This window comes from Cibotium barometz, chromosome 8 (assembly GCF_041138505.1).
Source record: "Cibotium barometz isolate CiBa-2024 chromosome 8, ASM4113850v1, whole genome shotgun sequence".
NCBI classification, from domain to species: Eukaryota; Viridiplantae; Streptophyta; class Polypodiopsida; order Cyatheales; family Cibotiaceae; genus Cibotium; species Cibotium barometz.
Window position 1 is genome coordinate 22,979,167 of NC_141053.1, and position 22,117 is coordinate 23,001,283.

Sequence of the window (22,117 nt, forward strand, 5' to 3'; positions counted from 1 at the left end):
TAATTCGACGCCTACAGTCCATTAAGGTTGCATAACCTTAGGTCTTGTGTAGCCCATTGAGTCAACAGTCCACAGCTCAAGTTTGAGCTCCAATGGTGGTCTGACGCGCCGGCTGCAAGGAAAAAACCAGGCGGCCCTTCATGAACTCCATGTGCAAGCTTTCCATTAAAGCTTCAAGTTTGATTTTTCCTTGCTCTAATCCTTCCCTCCTTGCTCTAATCATCCAAGTAATGATGTGAATGATTTTTGCTGATCTTTCTCTTGATTTTAAAGAGTGGCCAACCACATGAGGTATCCATAAGCCTCATTCTCATCAAGCTCCATCATCAACATCAACTTTCAAGCTTTTAAAGCTTTCAAAATGTGCTTATGAGCACTAATAGTATTGTTTAACACGAATGAAGCTGTTAATCCAGCAAAGGAAAGTTATTATAAAGTGTTTTTCAACACTAAGAGTGTTATTAACACTAATGGTGTAATCACCAAAATAAGTTTCATTAGACACTAAAAATGTGCTTTTAAGCACTAATTGTATTTTTTACACACTAATGGTGATCTTAATCACCAACCAAAGTGTTCTTTAACACTAATGCAGCTAATCCCCATCAAAATTAGTAATTAAGCACAAACCCTAAGTGCTAAACCATAAAAAATACTATTTTAATCTCCTATTTATGCAACATTCTCAACTTGATTAGGGTTGTTGCACTCTCATAAGCCTCTCTTTCTAATTAAGCCTAAATATCATTAATTTCTGGTTTTTTCTTCTTCATAATCAGCCCATTACTCTCTCATAATCTCTAATAACCAATGTCAAAGAGAAGTTCTCGGGAGAGGGCTTCCACACTTGGCAAGTCCTTGTGTCAAAGAGAAGTTCTCGAGAGAGGGCTTCTACACTTGTCAAGTACAAGATGATGTCCAAAGGCTTTTGGCCATTCATCTCCGGCACTAAGGTTATTGATCAAACAAAGGCTAAAGATATTGAAGATGATGAGAGAGCACAAGCCATCATCATGCTTCATATTGATGAGGCACTCATCCACTATGTGGAGGACCACCTTCCGACTGCAAAGGAGAAATGGGATGAGCTTGATAAGCTCTATGGAGCTCGTGGTAAGAACTCTAAGATCTCACTCAAAATTGAATTTTTCAGCTTGGAACGCAAAGAGGGAGATGGCATTGGAGACTTCATCGCTCACTTGAAGGGCCTTATGGCTCAACTTGCATCAGTGAATGTGAGAATGGATGAAGATGATACAGTGGCTGTTTTGCTCAAAGCAGTCAAGAAGGTATACCCCACTTTAGTCACCACCCTCAAGAACATACCTAATCCCACCCTCGAAGGAGTCATTCAATCATGTCTTGATGAAGAAAAGAGGCCAAAGGGAGCAGCTGAATCTTCAACTCATCGACTATCGAACAAGCTTTGTCACATCAAGTGGTCAAAGTAAGATGTGCCCATTGTAAAAAGGTTGGTCATTTGGCAAATAATCGTTGGATCAAATATCCCAACAAAATGAAATGTAGCAAGTGTAAACAAACGGGGCATATCACTTCTAAATGTCCTAACATAGAGTCAGAGGCCAACTTTGTATCAGCCTCTACCTTTGCTAAGAAATTATTTTAATTCTCAATGTAATCACACTTATATTCCAAACTTTGTACGCCTAATGTTATAACGGCATCCTATGTCCAATACCACCTATTCCATCCTTTCATAGTTGGTATTGAGGGGGGTATTAAGGAACTAAGGTTATGTAGAAGGGGAAGAGAAGGGTGTGAGTGTGAATCGACTTAAGGTCCACTAGTTCACCTATTTAAAGGTGGAGATATGAGGAATTTTGTATTGAGCAAGGCCTAGTTGTATGCATAAACAACTTAATAAGCAAGATATTGTCCTTGTATTTTGTGAGCTCTTTTCCTCCACACACTTGATCTAGCATGAGCACCACATTTTCTCAACAGAGGGTGCTGACCATACGGTGCTCAGCTCTGGGTCACCGAAGATACCCACGTATGCGTCGGTGGGGAAGAAATTAAATGAGTTGGTGTTGTTTTTTGACCACGCGAATGGATCTTGTTCATTGGCCTTGCTGGTCTTCAACGGATGAGTCCATGGCTCTTTTATATGGTTGATCTTGTTGATCTGAACGGAGAGTCCATCTAGATTTTTGTATGTGATTATATTTTCGGGTACTATGATCTAGGAACAGGGATTTCACTGACGTAAACGAGAATATGTGAACATGTTAATAACACAAAAAATCTTGTGATCACATGTTATATTCACAAAGCTTTCACAAGGGCCTAAAAAAATTATCTTTGTCGGGCATAAAAAATCTTCTTAGGTGGCCACTGACCTGCTATTATGTGAAGATGGTAACATGAGAACATGTGAATAGCTTATTCCCATGTGTAGCCAAGCTTTTAAGGGGTTCCCAAATGGCAAGTGACCTGTTATTTTGTGAACGGTAACATGAGAACATGTGAATAACTTGTTCACATGTGTTATTATCACAAAAAATCTTGTGATCATGTGAATATTAAATCCCTAGCTAGGAACTATTGAAAAGGCCCTTGAGTGAGCAGGTGGTGAGCGTTCTGGTTACCAATGATGCCATAGATACACCGATGAAGGAATGATTGGAAAATGGAATTCAAGCTAGATATTTTGGAGGATTATGATCAGTGATACTATGGTTTCATTCAAAGATTGTTTTAAAGACAACTGAATCTGTGAAACATGAAATTTCATATCCTGAATCTGCGAAACATGAAATTTCATATTAGGTGTGTAACTGGTGTGACTATCTTGAATTTTGCTTGAAACGTCGGCTAAGGGGCCTAGGAAATCTTTTCCCTGGTACTCGGGGTAAAACATAACCAAATTTCTAAATGGATCCTATCAATACAGTGGTTGGGTGGTTGGCTAACCCATGGGATTGGATGGGGTTAGGTTGGAGTGATGGCCCCAACAAAAAGACTCAATTCTGTTAAGTTACTATAGTTGAAGTAAATCACGGATAATCCTTATTCTATGGAAAAGAATCAACGGCTGTGTCTCTTAACGGGGAAAAAAGCGTTGGTCTCTATGATCCAAGTGCAAGTTCCTCCCTTGACCCGGCCATGCGACCTTCAGGTTTAGTTGGAATGAAAAAGGGTAATTTAAGGCTCTTGACTACGATAGAATAAATGTTTCTTGGAGGAATCGCCTATGCTTTCTGGGCGAGGGAAGTTTTTCTGAGTTCGATTTTGGAAGAACCGAGAGATTAGTCTCTTGTCCAGACATCCGTGGGCAAGGCCCCGAGTGAGAGTCTCTGCCCTACAATGCAAGAAGTGCTACTTCCACTACTAGCACCCCAAAATTCATTGGCCAGAGGGGGCAGGGATCTTTGAGCTAGTATCAAAGCAAGAAATGTCAAGAATTTATGAGTTACGAGTAAAAGATTGTAATTGTGTGATGAAATTCATACAAATTAATATTCAGAATGAAGATTGATAAATTGGGAACTGGGTTTTCAGATGGAAGTACCGTAATTGTGTGGAATCCCTGACTTACTTGAGGCCTAGATATGATGCTATTTACCTTATAGTTCCAAGGACCGTGATTACCCATATATACCGTGAGCGTACATGATGTGTCTCTTGTTTCGTCTCTTTCTCTCTACATTTCAACATGCTAAGCTCCACTTGTAGTCAATCTTCTGCAGTATCCTAACAAGCCAAGCTCTCCTTCACCAACAAATTGCATAAAAGATGATAAACTACGGAAAGGAGGGTTTTCTCTTAATGGAGGGTCAACTGGATAGAGATGCCCAATCAACCCAAAGATCTACATTTTTCTCCTTAGCTATCGTACGAGCTTGGACAGATTGTGCATCAGTAGGATGAGTGTTTTTAGAGCTTATATACTCTTCAGGAATACGAATGTGTAAATCAACCTTCGGTTTTCTACCTTCACAAGGGGCTATATACACATCTTGCAAAGGCTCCATAGCTAAGCATAGGAAGAAGCTAAAGCACAGAGAGAGAGAGAGAGAGAGAGAGAGAGAGAGAGAGAGAGAGGGAGTGAGTGAGAGAGACTGTTAAAACTTTGCTGTTGTTGCAGGTTTAACACAAATCCGTTTTTCTAAGTAGAAAATTATCTTTTTGATATACAAATATACTAACATGGAGTTTTTCATCAATAAATTACATTTATGAGAAAAATTAAAAAATAATAATTTTTGGGATTCCCACAATTTCGAGATCTGATAGTTAGTTATGTTTATGGGGTTGTGGGGACCTAACAGTTAGTTATGGATGTACTGGCTTTTGACAGGCTTCTGACGTGACTCTTGAATTACAAGCTTTTTGGAGGGAAAAAATGATTTTCATCATATATATTGGTTGGGTGGTGTTTTTCCCACCTCAAAATGTAAAAAAAAAATAAAAAATAAAAAAAATTCACTTTTTGGGGTCCACCTAAGTACGAGAATGTTTTGCTGATGTGGAAGGGAGATATGGTGGGAGTTAATGAGAAAGGAGATTTCAAACTGACAAGAAAGATTCAATTTATAGAGAGTGAAGATAAAAAATTCAAAAAGTAAGAGAGAGTATGAGAAAAGTCAAAAAGTAAGAGAGAGAGTATGAGAATATTCCCTTTAAAAGTGAAACTGGCAAGGCAAAAAATAGGGGTCATCATAGCCTTTGTCTCCCTTAAGCCCAGCTTTTTAAGCTCTAATCTCTTAAAATTAGAAATCCTTAGGAGGCCCTTTTTGGGTCCAAAAAATTCCTAATGTCTTGGTCGAGGTCATCATGGTAGGAATGTTAACCCTCAACTCAATGAGGAAGAGCTCGATCGAGATGTTCACAAAGCTCTTCATATAGATCTCAGCGCGGCCTGGACCTTTCAAAGGTGAAGGGGAGCACTTGGGAGAAGCAGTACAGAAGTGGATCGAAGCTATGGAGGAATAAGTCTTCGATGTCCAAGGTAAAATGAAAAGAGTAAGGTGGCTCGTGCCAGGCTAAAGATCATGGAAACAGCCAGGGTAGCATGGAGGAACCACTGTGAGACGAACCGTTTGGATCCGAACACCCAAATGTGGAATGATCTCAAAGCTTACCTCAGGAAGAGATTCTGTCCTCCCGGCTTCCTAGAAACTAAGATGAATGAATTCCTGGAGCTAACCCAAGGAACTCAAACCATAAAGGAATATCACCAAGCGTTTGCTCTCCTCCTTAAATACTCCCCACACTGCTGGATGAAGAACATTTGATTCATTCGGGGAATGAACGAACCCTTGGATACCCTGGTGAAGAATGCTAAGCCAGTTTCAATGGCTGAAGCAATATGGATGGCGAAGGATTTTGCCAAGGCCTTTGATGATGTCAAGGTCACGTCGAAGCCAACACCATCATCTTTCAAAAGATTTCTAGCTCCGGAAGGTGATAACAACTTTCCACCTCCTAAGAGACAACAAGGTCAAACTCAGGATACGGGAAATTCTAGAATTGAAGAAAGGTCTTTTTTCGGAACAGAATTCCCTCAAATTCAACTTCAACTCCTTTTGGATCAAGGTTTTCAGGACAAGGAAGTCAAGGACCAAGATTCCAGATGCCAGCTCTTTCCTTCCAGAGTAACCAAGGTCCTTTCCATTAAAATCAGGGAAACCCCAGAGGTATACCTCCTAACCAACCCTCAATGTCAATGCAAAGTAATGCAAGACCTCTGCCTTAGAATAGGGGAAGTCAAAGAGAGATATTCGCAGATCGGCCATCTACTTCCAGGGTAGTAATGCTGGAAGTAATCAAAGAAGAAAGAGATTATCCTCCAACTAGATGAGGACATCTCGTGTTTTTTAAGTGATGTAGGATGAAGAATAATCAAGAGATTTATTCATAATTATGCTTATAATTATGTTTATGATTATGCTATGTATGCATGATAAAATTTTAGCTTAAAAGAGGAGTTCCAATCATATTTCAATTGTGAATATTTAATCAAGTTTAGAAAATTGAACGTTCTCAGAAATTGTAGTAGTGAAGCTATGGCAAAGTTTTCGAGACAAAAGATAAATCTTATTTTTATGTATAAAATTCATAAAGGAAAAAGAGGAATTCCCATCATATTCTAGGCATAGATATTTTTATGCTAAAAGAGGAGTTTTGAGCATTATTTAATAGTCAGAAAAATAAACAAGGTTATGCACAAATTTCATAGAATCATTCAATTTATGAGAATTATAGAAATGATTCATTTAGATAAATGGATTAGTGCAATTTTAAAAGGAAAAATATGGGTATAATTGATTTTGTAAATGCGATGAATCTTTCATTCAAAAACAAGAATATTGAGCGTATTTTATTTTGAGAAATTTGAGAAAGAATGATGTGAATAGATGTGAGTTGATGTGAATGAATGTAGGAATGATGAGAATGGATGTGAATGAATGTGAATGAATGAAGGAATGATGAGAATGGATGTAAGAATGAAGTAAATGAATGAGAATTGATGAGAGTGGATGTAGGAACGATGTGAATGGATGTAGGAATGATGTGAATAGATGTGAATGAATTTAGGAATAATGAGAATGGATGTGAATAAATGTAGGAATGATGAGAATGGATGCGAATGGATGTGAATGGATGTGAATGGATGTAGGAATGATGTGAATGGATGTAACAATGAAGTAAATGAATGAGAATGGATGTAGGAATGATGTGAATGGGTGTAGGAATGATATAAGAATGATGTGAATGGATATGAATGAATGTAGGAATGATGAGAATGGATGTGAATGGATGCGAATGAATGTAGGAATGATGCGAATAGATGTGAATGAATGTAATAATGATTTAAATGGATGTAGGAATGATGTGAATGGATGTGAATGAATGTAGAAATGATGAGAATGGATGTGAATGAATTTGAATGAATGTAGGAATGATGAGAATGGATGGGAATGGATGTGAATGAATGTAGGAATGATGTGAATGGATGTAGAAATGATGTGAATGGATGAGAATTGATGTGAGTGGATGTAGGAATGGTGTGAATGGATATGAATGGGTGTGAGTTAATATAGGAATGATGCGATTGGATGTGAGTTAATGTATAAAATGTGGGATAATGAGAATTGATGTGGAATGGGACGATGAGAAATGATGTGGGATGATGAGAAAAGATGTGAATTTTGTTTGGAACGATAATTGTATATAAAACCTATTTTTTTATATTGTTTTATGTCAAGAATGTCAAGAATGTCGGGGAAGCATTTTGACCATCTTGTGAATGATGTCGTGGACCTAAGTGAAAAAGTTGCAACAGCTAACGAAGAGTCAATGAAAGACATCTCTCGTGGCAAGGTCGGTTGAGGTCTTGACGAGCTTTCGGTACGGTGGATGAGGGACCAAGGAAACGGCCTATGAGTGCAGTGCTAGGTGACCTGCGAATGAGCCTAGAGGGTGCTTGAAAAGATGCAGGGGGGAAGAGAGCTTGAGCTCTTGCAAGCACACACACACACTCACAAAACCCTAATAGAGAACACACAAGGTGAGAGGCTGAAAATCTTCTTCTTCTTCATTCAACACTCAACACACCATATACAAGATAAGAGTACCCACAATATGAAAGGTACTCAACACTCAACACACCATATACAAGATAAGAGTACCCACAATATGAAAGGTACTCAACCAAATACATACGAGGGTTCTCTATAGTGTGAACCCAACTAAATGAGCTGGCGCTATAACTATGCTAGTCTCTAGAATGGTTGTCACACAGCCTGTCATCCCACTGGCCACATATCACCCAAGATCTCACCAACCATGTGAGTGGTGTAAGTGTGGGGCCTATCCCCCCAGCGGGTCATCAGTGTCCACCGCCTCACTAAACGAGCTCGATATCTCAACACTCCCCCTCGAGCTCAACTCCATCTCAAGTGAAGCTCTGAATCTGCAGAGCTTCTCTGTACCCAATGCTTTGGTGTGAAGATGTCAGCTACCTGATCCTGTGTGTTGACATAAACAAGGTCAAGGTCTCCTGCTAAGACCTTCTCTCTGACAAAATGGTAGTGGACCTCTATATGCTTCGTGCGAGCATGAAAAATTGGGTTCCTGGTGGCCAACTGTATACTGCTAATGTTGTCACAGAAAATGACAACTTGTCTATCCACCACTGATAGACCCAAATCTGCAAGTAGCTTTCTCAACCAAGCTACCTCACATGCTACCTCACATGCTGCCATAGTAGCTCCTCTGTACTCGGCCTCTGTATTGGATAGAGCAACCGTAGGCTGCTTCTTGCTTCTCCAAGTCATAGCAACACTCCCCAAAGAAAACATGAAGCCACTAGTAGATCTTCTATCTAAGATACTACCAGCCCAATCAGCATCTGTGTACCCATGTACACATATCTCTGTCCGAGTCTCATAGAGTAGTCCACAATGCAAAGTAGACCTCACATACCTCAGTATGCGTCTCAATGCATCCAAATGTGGTTTCCGTGGAACCTGCATAAACTCACTCACCAACCCAACAGCATAGCTCAAATATGGTCTGGTGATCGTCATGTAGATCAAGCTTCCTACTATGCGCCTATACATAGTAGGATCCTCCAAGATCTCTCCTGAATCTGCACTCAATTTGCCATTCTGATCCAATGGCACAGAAATAGGCTTACAGCGTGTCATACCATACTTGGACAACATGTCCAAGCCATACTATCTCTGCAGTAATCCAATACCATGTGGTGACCTAATCACCTCAATGCCCAAGAAATATCTGAGCTCCCCTAGATCCTTCATCTCAAACTTCTATCTAAGCAAGATCTTTACATCAAAGATCTCTGCATCATGGTCCCCCGTAATGATCAAGTCATCTACAAAGATGACAACAAGCACGCCTCTATCACCATGTCTCACATACAGTGAGAAATCTGCATTGGCTACATGAAAGCCAATAGTGACAAGATATTTAGAAATCTTGTCAGACCATGCTCTTGGTGCTTGTTTTAAGCCATACAAGGATTTCTTCAACCTACAAAATTTCCACGTCCTCTGACTCCCCCTGCCTCTGAATTTGCCTCTTCCACCTGTGTGTTGTTGATGTTGTTATTGTGTATTCTGGGACTGTTGCTGCTGCTGCTGCTGCTGGCCATAATTCTGATTACCTGTTTGGCCACCTCCTTGACCGCGTCCACGGCCTCCTCTACCTCGTCCTCTACCTCAACTTGTGTAGAAGGCCTGTTGCTCTGAACTGTTTTTGTTTTGTGAAGACTGTTGGTGTTCACCCAAGCTCTTCTCTTCTATAATCAGCATAGACACCAAATCTGTAAAGTTGGGAATGTTTTCCCGAGTTTGAATAGACATCTTGAACACCTTGTATTGTGGCCCGAGACCATGTAGACAGACTTCCATCATCATCTACTGACACACCAATAGATGCAAGGGATTCCACAATACCCTTAATCTTCAATGCATAGTCATTCACAGACATGCTCTTTTTCTCCACAGTATGAAGTTCATTCTTCAACTGTATCTTACGTGCCTTGGTATTTGTTTCATAGAGTTTTACCAAGGTGTCCCACGCCTCTTTGGGGGACTTGGCATCCTGAATGTGCCCATTCATGGTGTCTTGTATACTAATGGAGATCCAATACATAACTTTCCTGGCTCCTTGGTTCCAGCCTTTAAACTCTTTCACATCTGCAGCAGTCGGATTTATGTCTGGTATCTCCGGTGCCTCTTCATGCTCACCTTCTATGTAGTCCCAATAGCCCTTTCCCATCAGGAAATTCATCAACTTGAACCTCCAAGCATGGAAGTTATTCTTATCAAGCTTCTCAGCCCCACAATCTGGATTATGCCATCATTTGACATCTTGCCAAACACACACTTTTACCAGAACCAGCACTCTGGTTTGTCCTGCACAAACTGCTATATTTCTGCACAGCGGTACTGTAGTACTCTCAAATGTCACAACCAGTGACCTCAATGTGCATACATACACCCTATGGCAACTGCTGTTGACCTCTTTGCAGCACACACTATGTCTGCACAGCCAATCTCTTCCTGCAGTTCTTAAAATAGAGTTCTGCAGAGAATCGATGACTTACCCGCAGTGCTCGAAATCGCCTGCTTTCTGAAAAACGGAGGTCCAGACACGCCCGAAACGCATTTTCGGCCTGAAAAATTTAAGTCCGATAGGTTAGTATAGTTGCCCTATAGCTTTACTCCCGCGAAGAAAGCTCCTCAATCAGAGATCGATTGCCGGTGCCTCCCGTAGAGCTCCCGACAAGGGTGTAGTCACCAACACAAATAGGGAAGAGTAGTTGAAGCTCTTACCCTCGTACCGCTTCCTGTGGTTCTCTTGCTTGCAGCTCAACCCTTAGCATGAACCAGGCTCTGATACCATGAAAAGATGCAGGGGGGAGAGAGCTTGAGCTCTTGTAAGCACACACACACACTCACAAAACCCTAATAGAGAACACACAAGGTGAGAGGCTGAAAATCTTCTTCTTCTTCACTCAACACTCAACACACCATATACAAGATAAGAGTACCCACAATATGAAAGGTACTCAACCAAATACATACGAGGGTTCTCTATAGTGTGAACCCAGCTAAATGAACTGGCGCTATAACTATGCCAGTCTCTAGAATGACTGTCACATAGCCTGTCATCCCACTGGCTGCATATCACCCAAGATCTCACCAACCATGCGAGTGGTGTAAGTGTGGGGCCTATCCCCCAGGCGGGTCATCAGTGTCCACCGCCTCACTAAACGAGCTCGATATCTCAACAGTGCTGACCATACGATGCTCCGCCTCTGGGTCGCCAAAGATACCCACCACACGTGCATTGGGGAAGAAAAATGAGTTGGAGCACGGGCATGAATCTGGTTGATTGGCCTTATTGGTCTTCAACAGATCAGTTCATGGATATTGTTGGCTGATCTTGCTGATCTCCAACTGAGATTCCATATGGGTTTTATGTGATTAAACTCCTAGGTATTATGGGCTAGGTTAGGAACTATCGAAAAGGCCCTTGAGCAGGGTGAACGTTCTTGTTGCCAATGATGCCATAAGTACGCTGAGGAAGGAATGACCGAAATTGGATTTTATGGTTGGAAAGTGGAAAAGTTAGAAATTGGATCTGGATTCGAAATACTATGGTTTGATTTCAAGTCTGCTTTAAAGATAGGTGAATCTATAAAAGGCAATTTCTTATCGGGTGCGTAAGTGGTGTGCTTAGTGAATCTATAAAAGGCAATTTCTATCGAGTGCGTTGTCGTGCCATGGCATGTCTATGGTGTGAAACCATGCATATGAGGCCATTAAATGCAAATCCAGATGCATGGGATTAAGTGCCATGACTTGAGTCATTATATGATGTCTAAGTACATATGTTCATATTGTAAATGAGGTTCAATAAGACGAGCTAAGACTGAGCCAGGTCTCAAAGCCTCTGTACATAAGTGTGGTGTAAATTATGGAGTTTTATGCTTATGGTAGACCTTGTAGTAGGGAACACCCTTCTCAACATGTATGGAAATGTGAGAGTATGTATGATGTAAGGATTGGCTTTGAAAGAATGCCCTTTTGAGATATCGTATCTTGGAATGCCATGATTTCTGTGCTTGCTCAGAATCGATATAATCAGTATGCTTTGGATTTTTTTTCAACTTGCTACTAGAAGATTTGATGCCAGAAGATTTCAAGTCAGGAAGGAGTTCAAACTTAGTACTTCTACTAGTTGCTGCATTTGCTGCTCGCCTTTTCCATCACACATCCTCTCTCTCTCACAGATATGGCTTCGCAAAAGGGTTCAACTACTGTTGCCGATGCTATAAAAGACATTGAGCTAGAAAAGGTGCAGGGTGCTTCAGAAGCTGAGTTTGTGAAAGTGGGCTCTTTTTGGGAGAATCAGACCGCTGTTATCCACATTCTTCAGAGATTTGGGTGCAAGCTATGTAGAGCTAATGCCTTGGAGCTGCATGAGATTGTCCCCACTTTGGAGGCAAACAATATGCGGGTTGTGGCCGTCGGGATTGAAAAGCTTGGCCTTGAGGAGTTTCAACAAGGTGGCTATTGGGATAGAGAGCTTTACATCGATAATGCAAAGAAGATACATCAGGCATTGAACATTAAGTCAGTGGGAATTCTAAGTGTGGCTAAGATGCTTTACGATGTCCATGATGCTATCAAGAAAGCCAAGGCTAAGGCCTCTCATGGGCGCCTTACATTGCTACGATTGGTTCGATGCCATGGCCATCTCGGCCGAAGTAGGGGCAGAAAAGCCCAACCCAGCTATCTTCTCGGTAGCTTGTGGGCTCTTGGGGGTGCATGAGGAGGAGGCTGTGCATGTTGGAGATGATCGTCGGAATGACATATGGGGAGCAAGGGATGCTGGTTGTGATGCATGGCTATGAGGTGAAGATGTCACTTCCTTCCAGCAGAGCTGGACACGAACACGCAAGGTGGCGGCTTGCGTGGCAAAGGTATAAAGGATTGGGAATATCCGATTAATAAGCTAAAAAAAAGGAGGCGCAGTGTATTCGAATCGGGGGAAACTCGAAATTTTAGCTGCAAAAGTGAAAGGAACCCGAATCTCTTGCGGGGAAAGGGAGAAAAACCAGAAAAACGGTGCATATCAGAGGGGGAAGTGTGCAAAAATCAGAACCAGAGCTGATTATAACCAGAGATTTAAAAATCTTGATGGCGCCTACTGTATGGGGCATCTTGGGTTTAGAATTAAAGAGAGAATGAAGTGCTATCAAAGGAGATGATCTTCAAAAAATTCACACAATACACGATGAATTCGGATCTTGGCGCAAACGGCAGTGAAGCAGCCGTATGGAATTAACGAAATCCATAAATTCGTTTTTTTTACTCTCAGATAAGTGGTTTTTTTTTGTTGTTACTTACGATTTGAAAAAATCGTATAGTCTAGGAACCCTTTAAGGTTTTGGAGAATGAGAAGATTTTGGAAAAAAGTTTTTTATGGGTTTTGAGAGTCTTGGAATAAGAAAGCATCAAAATACAAAGAGATTCCGGGAATTTGGGTTTTATTTTCTACTCGGTTGGATTTTGGAATGTTAGACATAGAGTTTCCTAAAATCACATGAATATGTTGTACATATGCCATATGTCATCTTTTTCTTTGTGAGTTGTTGGAATCTGAAAGCAGGTTTTCACGAGATCAAGTGACACCTTGAAATGATGGAATTGACATTATATGATATAAGTGATGTGAATGGTCACATGTATATGGAAAACTTTTGTAGATTGTATTATGCCTACATGTGATATGTTTGAAGCATTTGGAAAAAGAATCAGGAGACCAATGCTTGGAACTGGTCATGCTCTTGACACACAATTTATGTGCAATCATCAAGCTGAATTTGGGGATGTATTGAAGTGAATTGGCACATGCACATGTCATAAAAAATGGAGATCTCTTATGCTCCTTGAAGAGTTATGTGTATGTGTTTCCTTGCTGGGATTAGAAGTTACTCTCACAACTAGAAGTCTCGCACTTTCCCAGCGACACCGTCCATGTCACGACAGCTATTTGGTGAACCCGACGTGAAACTGCTGGGGTGAGAGTGTTGTGAAATACACAGGGAAGCTATGGCTGAGAATCCTAAGGGATAGGGGGTTCATTTTGACCCCGGGGTTATGCAAATATTTCAGATGTTTACTATGTATATGCAACAGCAGCAAGCTGCTGAGAGGGGGCAAATTTCCACGACTAAAGCACTGCAATCAATTGTGAAAAAGGTGGATCAATTTGATGCTAAGGACATCACAAAGTACCTACGCAATTACACAAAGGAAATGGAGCTAAACAGGGTGACTGAGGAGGATATGGTTCGAAGCTTTGAGCTAGTATGTGTTCTTGAAATAAGAGAGCGCATAAGAGGATTACAGACAGCACATGGTGGCAGAAATTGGGAGGAGTTCAAGCTTGCTTTAAAGGATGAATATTTCATGGAGGATTCCGAGCGGGTGACCAAAAGAACTTTCATAAATGGGTCACAAAACCCAAAATGGGAATTTCTGCCATAGAGTTGCTAAGAGAGTTTGAGAAGCGCTATGCCCAGGATAGAGCGAACAACCTTGGACAGGGAAAAAACAGAGCTTTTCTTACAAGCAGCTGGGAAAGATCTCCAAGAAAAACTGGAAATTCTCCTTGAGGATAAGGATACAGAGCAGGGGCTAAAGAATGATTGGAATGATGTCGAGGATGCGATCACCTCGGGGGGGTCACTATATGTAGAATACCCCTATCGCGTGCGTTCAAGGCCTATATTTTAAATCCTTTATCTGTGAATTTTTTAATTCATATAATATCCCCTTTTCTTTATGAATCTGTAAATTTTTTTGAAAAAAAATTAAATCATACCCTTATGTAAATATATTTCTGTAAGTTTCATAAATTAAAAATATGCTTCTGTTGAACGCACGTGATATTTACATTTTTTTGTGAGTGACCCCCCCGAGGCGGTCACCATGCTAGCAAAGCGGTAGCGAAGGAGGGATAAAATGGTGATGAGCTCGGCAACTCCTATAACTGATGTTACCCCTGAGAATCTACCAAAACCAGCTGGCTGCAATCCCAAAGGTAGAAGGGCCGATGGATGAGCTTATTAAGGGCCGATGGATGAGCTTATTAAGGGCCGATGGATGAGCTTATTAAGGGCATGTGAGACCTAAAACTGAAGATGTCCAGGATTGAGGAAAAAGGGTTACCATTAGGGCAGGCTTCTATGCAAAGGCCTCAAAGCAAAGAAGGGTTTACATTCAGATGTATATGGTGTGATGACCCAGAACATGCAAAGAAAGACTGTGCTAGCTATAAAGAAGCCCTCAGAAATCAACTTGTGTTTTTCAAAGATGGGAAAATCCACCTTACAGAGACTGGTCTTCCATTAAGCACAAACTTTGGAAAAGGAGGGATGAAAAAACTGGTTGAAGACATGGTCACTGGACATGCCATCTCTATGGTTGAGGCAGCAACCTATGGGTTAAAGGTTGGTCAATCAAAGCAGGAATCTGAGAATGATGAAGATTATGAGAATGAAGAATTTTGGCCATCAACAATGGAGCTAATTGCATCAAAGAAGGTGTCTAAACAGGCTTTGCATGAGGCAGGTGACTGTATACGTCTTGAGACTGGCTGGGAAGAGCTTGTGGATTCTTTATCTGTTCATGGCCTACATTGCAAAATGCCAAAATAATGAGGCACAGGTAGAGGAAAAGCGTAAGAGGAAAAATGAGAAAGGAGGGCCATCAAAAAGGGTCACCCGTGGTAGTGAAAAGAAGGATCCTAGGCCATCACATATGCCTCCACTGCATAGCAGACCTCCACAGGAAGTATCAATGGAAGAAGTGCCAGCAAAAATGAAGCATGAGAAGGAGAGAGAGGATTCTAAACAGTAGGGTGGAATTTACACTAGGAGAAGTCTTGGGGATTGCAAAGAAAGAATTCCATGATGAGATAATTGATATTATACGAAGGAAAAGGCAGTCCATAATTGAATCTATTCCATCACAAGGGGAGACAAGCACTTCCAAGACTCATGGAGTACAGGTACAACAAAAGGAAGAGAGAGAGAATGTGATGGAATGTAATCACTCTGCTGAAGGGGCACGACAAGTGCGCTTTGTGGATGAGGATGATGAAAAAGAAGTTCTTACAAAAAGTCATTATTCCAGGAGCCATTGGGCAAGGGCCACTACTGAAACCCTTGTCAAGATAGGTGACTTGGAAGAGCTGTATGTCGCTCTAATTGACCATGGGTCTGAAATAAATATTATGGCTAAAAATCTCTACAACAAATGTAAGTGGCCAATGGATGTAGATCATGGGTGGATGATTAAAGCAGCTAATAACTCATCTGGAGAGCTCTATGCAGCATGTCCAAATGTAGGGGTAACTATAGGGGATGTGAAAGATGATCAGAACTCCTTTGTTCAGGAAATGTCATCGTATCCTCTCATCCTTGGGCAACCCTACATTACAGCTGTGAGGATGGAAACAAAAGTTTTAGATGATGGCTCGGCATATGCAAGAATAAGGAGTAAAGATGGTAAGAAAGCTGTTCAGTTCTTGACAGTTTGCATTAACCATGAAAGGAACCGTGAGTCTCTTCGAGCACAGTCACTCCCAAAGATAAACAGAGAGTTCATGAACTACAGGGAGATGAGGGATTTTGGCCAGGTGCCATTGTAAAGCGGGATTCCAATGGTACAAAGGAAAATGAGTTCTCACAGGACTCAATCAATGTAAATAGCTTTTTAGCAAATTTTCAGGGATTTTCTAGCTATGGGTCACTGGTCTTTGTAAAAAGCAAGGATTTGAAGCGTGGCATGCATCGACATGTACAAAATGAACAAAAAAGTCTTGAGCAGTGTGGTCTTTTGGAGAAGAATGAGTTTATTTCAGGGGTGCTTGATGAGGTGTCATTTGTGGATACTATGGATGTGCTTTTTGCTATGGAAAGAGTATGCTTACAGGGTGGAAATGAGATGATAGAGATGTCATCTGTGGGGATGTATGATATAATCCGGGAATTTGAGGGAATAGAATGTAAAAACATGAATTGTGAGATGGATGCTCATGTTGATACAAAGTATAAAACGGTTACAAAGAAGGTGAAACCAGTTGCCTTGCCCTTGCCACCAGGAAGCAAGGAGAAAATAGATGAAGCCTCTATGCAACCGAATCTCAGAGATCCGAAGAAAATTGGGCATAAGTTTACACAGGAAACCCTAAAAGAGCTAAAGATTGGTGAGAAGAAATTTTTGTTGCCAGTTGAAAGGGAATGCTTTGAGGAGATGCTTGTAAAACATGGGAAAGCCTTTGCTTTTCAGCCGCATGAGATAGGCTGTGTTGATCCAAGTGTAACAGCGCCAATGGTGATCTTCATTGTTCCACATGTGCCCTGGAACCTGCGGCCGATTCCAGTACCAAAGGCTCTCTTGCCAAAGCTGATGGAATTACTAAAAGAAAAGATCAGGATGGGAATTTTGGAGCCATCATGCGCTCCATATTCCAACAGATGGTTTACCGTGCCAAAGAAAAATGGAACATTGCGCTTCATTCAAGACATGCAACCTGTAAACAAAGTCACAATCAAGAATGTGGGAGCAGGTCCGATTGTGGACGAGTTTGCAGAAGCATTTGCAGGGAAAGCTATATACTCTATGGGTGATCTGTATTCGTGATATGATCAGTTCCAGCTGGATATACAAAGCAGGGACTTGACCACAATGAAAACTCCTTTGGGATTGGTAAGGATGTGTACCTTACCACAGGGAGCCACCAACTCAGTGGCGCATATGATGAATGGAATGAATAAAGTCTTGCGAGACTTCATACCACAAATAACTATGCCTTTTCTGGATGATGTGCCAATAAAAGGCTGTGATGAGAAAGACAAAGATGGGGATTTGGATTCAAAGGGGTGCCGCAAGTTTGTGGCGAATCATATAAAGGATTGTGATATGATTCTATCCAGGCTTGAAGAGGTGAATCTTACTTTATCTGGACTGAAATCAGTGTTTGGGGTTGGTGAAGTGCTAATAGTGGGACATCTTTGTAGTACTAGTGGACGCCGACCTTGTCCAGCCAAGATAAATGCAATACAAAGAATGAAAGAGATATGCATTAATGTTACAGAGCTGAGGAGATTTCTTGGTGCATGTGTCTTTTATGTTATTTGGATCCCACATTATGTACATGTAGCAGATCCTCTTTATCAACTTTTGAGGAAAAATCAAAAATTTTTGTGGAGTGCAGTACATATTAAAGCTATGCGGAAACTGAAATATCTACTCCAATCATCACCTACTCTAAGGAAGGCAGATTATGAGTGTGAGAGGCCTGTGATTGTTACAGTTGATACTAGTCCTACTGGGATAGGATGGGCAGTAGGGCAAGATGATGAAGACGATCACAGGTATGTAATCAGATTTGGAGCAAAGGTATTAAGCATTCGTCAGTGAAATTATCCCGCAGATCAAGAGGGAGTTATGGGGAATAGTCACTGCTCTAAAATGTGAAAAAGAATATCTTATTGGGGCATCTGTACTTGTGGAAACTGATTGCTTGCCACTCCTTGGGATGATTGCAAGCTGCACCACTCCAGATATCGCTATGCTTAGGTGGATTACCTATATTAAGTCACTAAATCCTGAGTTTGAGCATATTGCAGGAAAAGATAACCCAGTTTGCAGATATGCTATCAAGAGCCAGGTATGAAGATGAAGAAGGGATGATTAGTGACATTGATGATGTAGGTACAAAATTCTATACTACTGCATATGTAAAAGGGGACCATACTTGTTTATCAAATGCACTTGAGTCTTTTACTGAGGAAATGTATGAAGGAGATTGGTTGCTTATTGGTCAATACTTGAGTACTTTAATAAGACAGGAAAATTGGTCTGACTCGAAATTTAAGAGGATCCGCAGAAAAGCATATGGATATTTTCTAAAGGATGGGTACCTGTGGAAGCATCCTAAGCAGAGGAATGCTATGCCACAGAGAGTCATATGTGATAAAGAGACTCAAGGGAAGCTCATGAAAGAATTCCATGAGAGTCTCTGGGCTGGACATCGAAGTGTGTGGGCCACCTTTACCAAAATAAAGGAAAGATATTGGTGGAAAGGAATGTACAAGGATATTTCCCAATATGTGGAAACATGCATGGTATGTCAAATGTACTCAAATGTGCGACATCGTGATGGCTTGCAACCAACCTACCCACCTACCATGCACTACAAATGGGTAGTGGATCTAGTTACAATGCCTTTGGGAATTTGGCAGATGCGGTACATAGCACTTGCAAGAGAAGATTTGACAAATCAGGTAGAAGGGCATGCTCTTAGAACAAAGCAGTATGCAAATTTCTCTTAGAAGATGTGATTTGCCGATATGGTTGTGTTGGGAAAATAACAGCTGATAGGGGTGAGCTAGATGTTGAAGAAGCAAGGGAATTCTTCTCTAGAACTGACATCAAACTGTCCCTAGCATGTGCTTACAACCCTGAGGGCAATGGTAAAAGTGAGCGAGGACATCCTCCAATCATTAAAGCTTTGGCTAAGGCATGCAGAGAAAGAATGCGAGAGTGGCCAAGGCTGCTACCATATGCTTTGTGGGCTGACCGTACAACTCATAGCTCAGGATACATGCCTGCAGAATTAATGTATGGTCAGAAGCCAGTAATGCCAGTTGAAGAAGTAGTTCCAACTTGGAATGTATTACCCTGGGTGGAAGGATTGAACAAGGAAGACCTCCTTGCATTGCAAATAAGGCAGTTGGAGAGGAGGCCTGAAGATGTAGAGCTTGCTAAAGCTCGTTTGAAAGATGCAAGGTTGAAAAATAAAGAAAGATTTGATAGAAACAAACTCCGGCCAAAACCTATTGAAGGAGGTGATTGGGTCCTAATGTATGATAGTAGCCTTGACAACCAGTTCATTGTTCAAAGAAAGTTTGCAAAAAGATGGTTTGGCCCTTACATTGTCAAGCATATGCATGGAAATGCCACGTATACCCTGTGTGAGCTTGATGGAACAGAGATAAAGAATCTTGTAGCAGGCAAAAGGATCAAGATGTTTAAAAGAAGGCATGACAGTGATCCTTTTGATTCACAGGAGACTCAGGATGAAAGGCTTGACAGTGATAGTATGGATATGGTTGAAGAGGAAGAGGATGATCTCCCTGATAATGTAGAAGATGATGATGACATCCAGATATATGTGGATCTTGATGATGATTTGGCACATACCAGAGGATGTGCAGGTTTAGAGGGGGTGGATGTCGTGCCATGGCACGTCTATGGTGTGAAACCATGCATATGAGGCCATTAAATGCAAATCCAGATGCATGGGATTAAGTGCCATGACTTGAGTCATTATATGATGTCTAAGTACATATGTTCATATTGTAAATGAGGTTCAATAAGACGAGCTAAGACTGAGCCAGGTCTCAAAGCCTCTGTACATAAGTGTGGTGTAAATTATGGAGTTTTATGCTTATGGTAGACCTTGTAGTAGGGAACACCCTTCTCAACATGTATGGAAATGTGAGAGTATGTATGATGTAAGGATTGGCTTTGAAAGAATGCCCTTTTGAGATATCGTGTCTTGGAATGCCATGATTTCTGTGCTTGCTTAGAATCGATATAATCAGTATGCTTTGGATTTTTTTTCAACTTGCTACTAGAAGATTTGATGCTAGAAGATTTCAAGTCAGGAAGGAGTTCAAACTTAGTACTTCTACTAGTTGCTGCATTTGCTGCTCGCCTTTTCCATCTCACACATCCTCTCTCTCTCACAGATATGGCTTCACAAAAGGGTTCAACTATTGTTGCCAATGCTATAAAAGACATTGAGCTAGAAAAGGTGCAGGGTGCTTCAGAAGCTAAGTTTGTGAAAGTGGGCTCTTTTTGGGAGAATCAGACCGCTGTTATCCACATTCTTCAGAGATTTGGGTGCAAGCTATGCAGAGCTAATGCCTTGGAGCTACAGAAGATTGTCCCCACTTTGGAGGAAAACAATGTGCGGGTTGTGGCCGTCGGGATTGAAAAGCTTGGCCTTGAGGAGTTTCAACAAGGTGGCTATTGGGATAGAGAGCTTTACATCGATAATGCGAAGAAGATACATCAAGCATTGAACATTAAGTCAGTGGGAATTCTAAGTGTGGCTAAGATGCTTTACGATGTCCGTGATGCTATCAAGAAAGACAAGGCTAAGGCCTCTCATGGGTGCCTTACATTGCTACGATTGGTTCGATGCCATGGCCATCTCGGCTGAAGTAGGGGCAGAAAAGCCCAACCCAGCTATCTTCTCGGCGGCTTATGAGCTCTTGGGGGTACATGAGGAGGAGGCTGTGCATGTTGGAGATGATCGTCGGAATGACATATGGGGAGCAAGGGATGCTGGTTGTGATGCATGGCTATGAGGTGAAGATGTCACTTCCTTCCAGCAGGCTGGACACGAACACGCAAGGTGGCGGCTTGCGTGGCAAAGGTATAAAGGATTGGGAATATCCAATTAATAAGCTAAAAAAAAGGAGGCGCAGTGTATTCGAATCAGGGGAAACTCAAAATTTTAGCTGCAAAAGTGAAAGGAACCCAAATCTCTTGCGGGGAAAGGGAGAAAAACCAAAAAAACGGCACATATCAGAGGGGGAAGTGTGCAAAAATCAAAACCAGAGCTGATTATAACCAGAGATTTAAAAATCTTGATGGCGCCTACTGTATGGGGCATCTTGGGTTTAGAATTAAAGAGAGAATGAAGTGCTATCAAAGGAGATGATCTTCAAAAAATTCACACAATACACGATGAATTCGGATCTTGGCGCAAACGGCAGTGAAGCAGCCGTATGGAATTAACGAAATCCATAAATTCGTTTTTTTTAACTCTCAGATAAGTGGTTTTTTTTTTGTTGTTACTTACGATTTGAAAAAATCGTATAGTCTAGGAACCCTTTAAGGTTTTGGAGAATGAGAAGATTTTGGAAAAAAGTTTTTTATGGGTTTTGAGAGTCTTGGAATAAGAAAGCATCAAAATACAAAGAGATTCTGGGAATTTGGGTTTTATTTTCTACTCGGTTGGATTTTGGAATGTTAGACATGGAGTTTCCTAAAATCACATGAATACGTTGTACATATGCCATATGTCATCTTTTGCTTTGTGAGTTGTTGGAATCTGAAAGCAGGTTTTCACGAGATCAAGTGACACCTTGAAATGATGGAATTGGCATTATATGATATCAGTGATGTGAATGGTCACATGTATATGGAAAACTTTTGTAGATTGTATTATGCCTACATGTGATATGTTTGAAGCATTTGGAAAAAGAATCAGGAGATCAATGCTTGGAACTGGTCATGCTCTTGACACACAATTTATGTGCAATCATCAAGCTGAATTTGGGGATGTATTGAAGTGAATTGGCACATGTACATGTCATAAAAAATGGAGATCTCTTATGCTCCTTGAAGAGTTATGTGTGTGTGTTTCCTTGCTGGGATTAGAAGTTACTCTCACAGCTAGAAATCTCGCACTTTCCCAGCGACACCGTCCATGTCACGACAGCGTCTCCTTCTGTAAAGTGAAT

The 22,117-nt window shown here is 41.1% G+C and overlaps 2 protein-coding genes across 2 annotated transcripts; both read left to right on the top strand.

Annotated features, from left to right (window-relative positions):
* Positions 1-11,793: 11,793 nt before the first annotated feature.
* LOC147636055 (uncharacterized) lies at positions 11,794-12,333 on the top strand. The gene has a single exon (XM_086802062.1). The coding sequence runs from the start codon at positions 11,794-11,796 to the stop codon at positions 12,331-12,333; it is 540 nt and encodes a 179-aa protein (XP_086658188.1).
* An 8,001-nt stretch (positions 12,334-20,334) lies between these two features.
* Positions 20,335-20,808, top strand: LOC147636056 (uncharacterized). Its single transcript, XM_086802063.1, has one exon. It carries the CDS (start codon positions 20,335-20,337, stop codon positions 20,806-20,808), a length of 474 nt encoding a protein of 157 aa, XP_086658189.1.
* Positions 20,809-22,117: the final 1,309 nt, after the last annotated feature.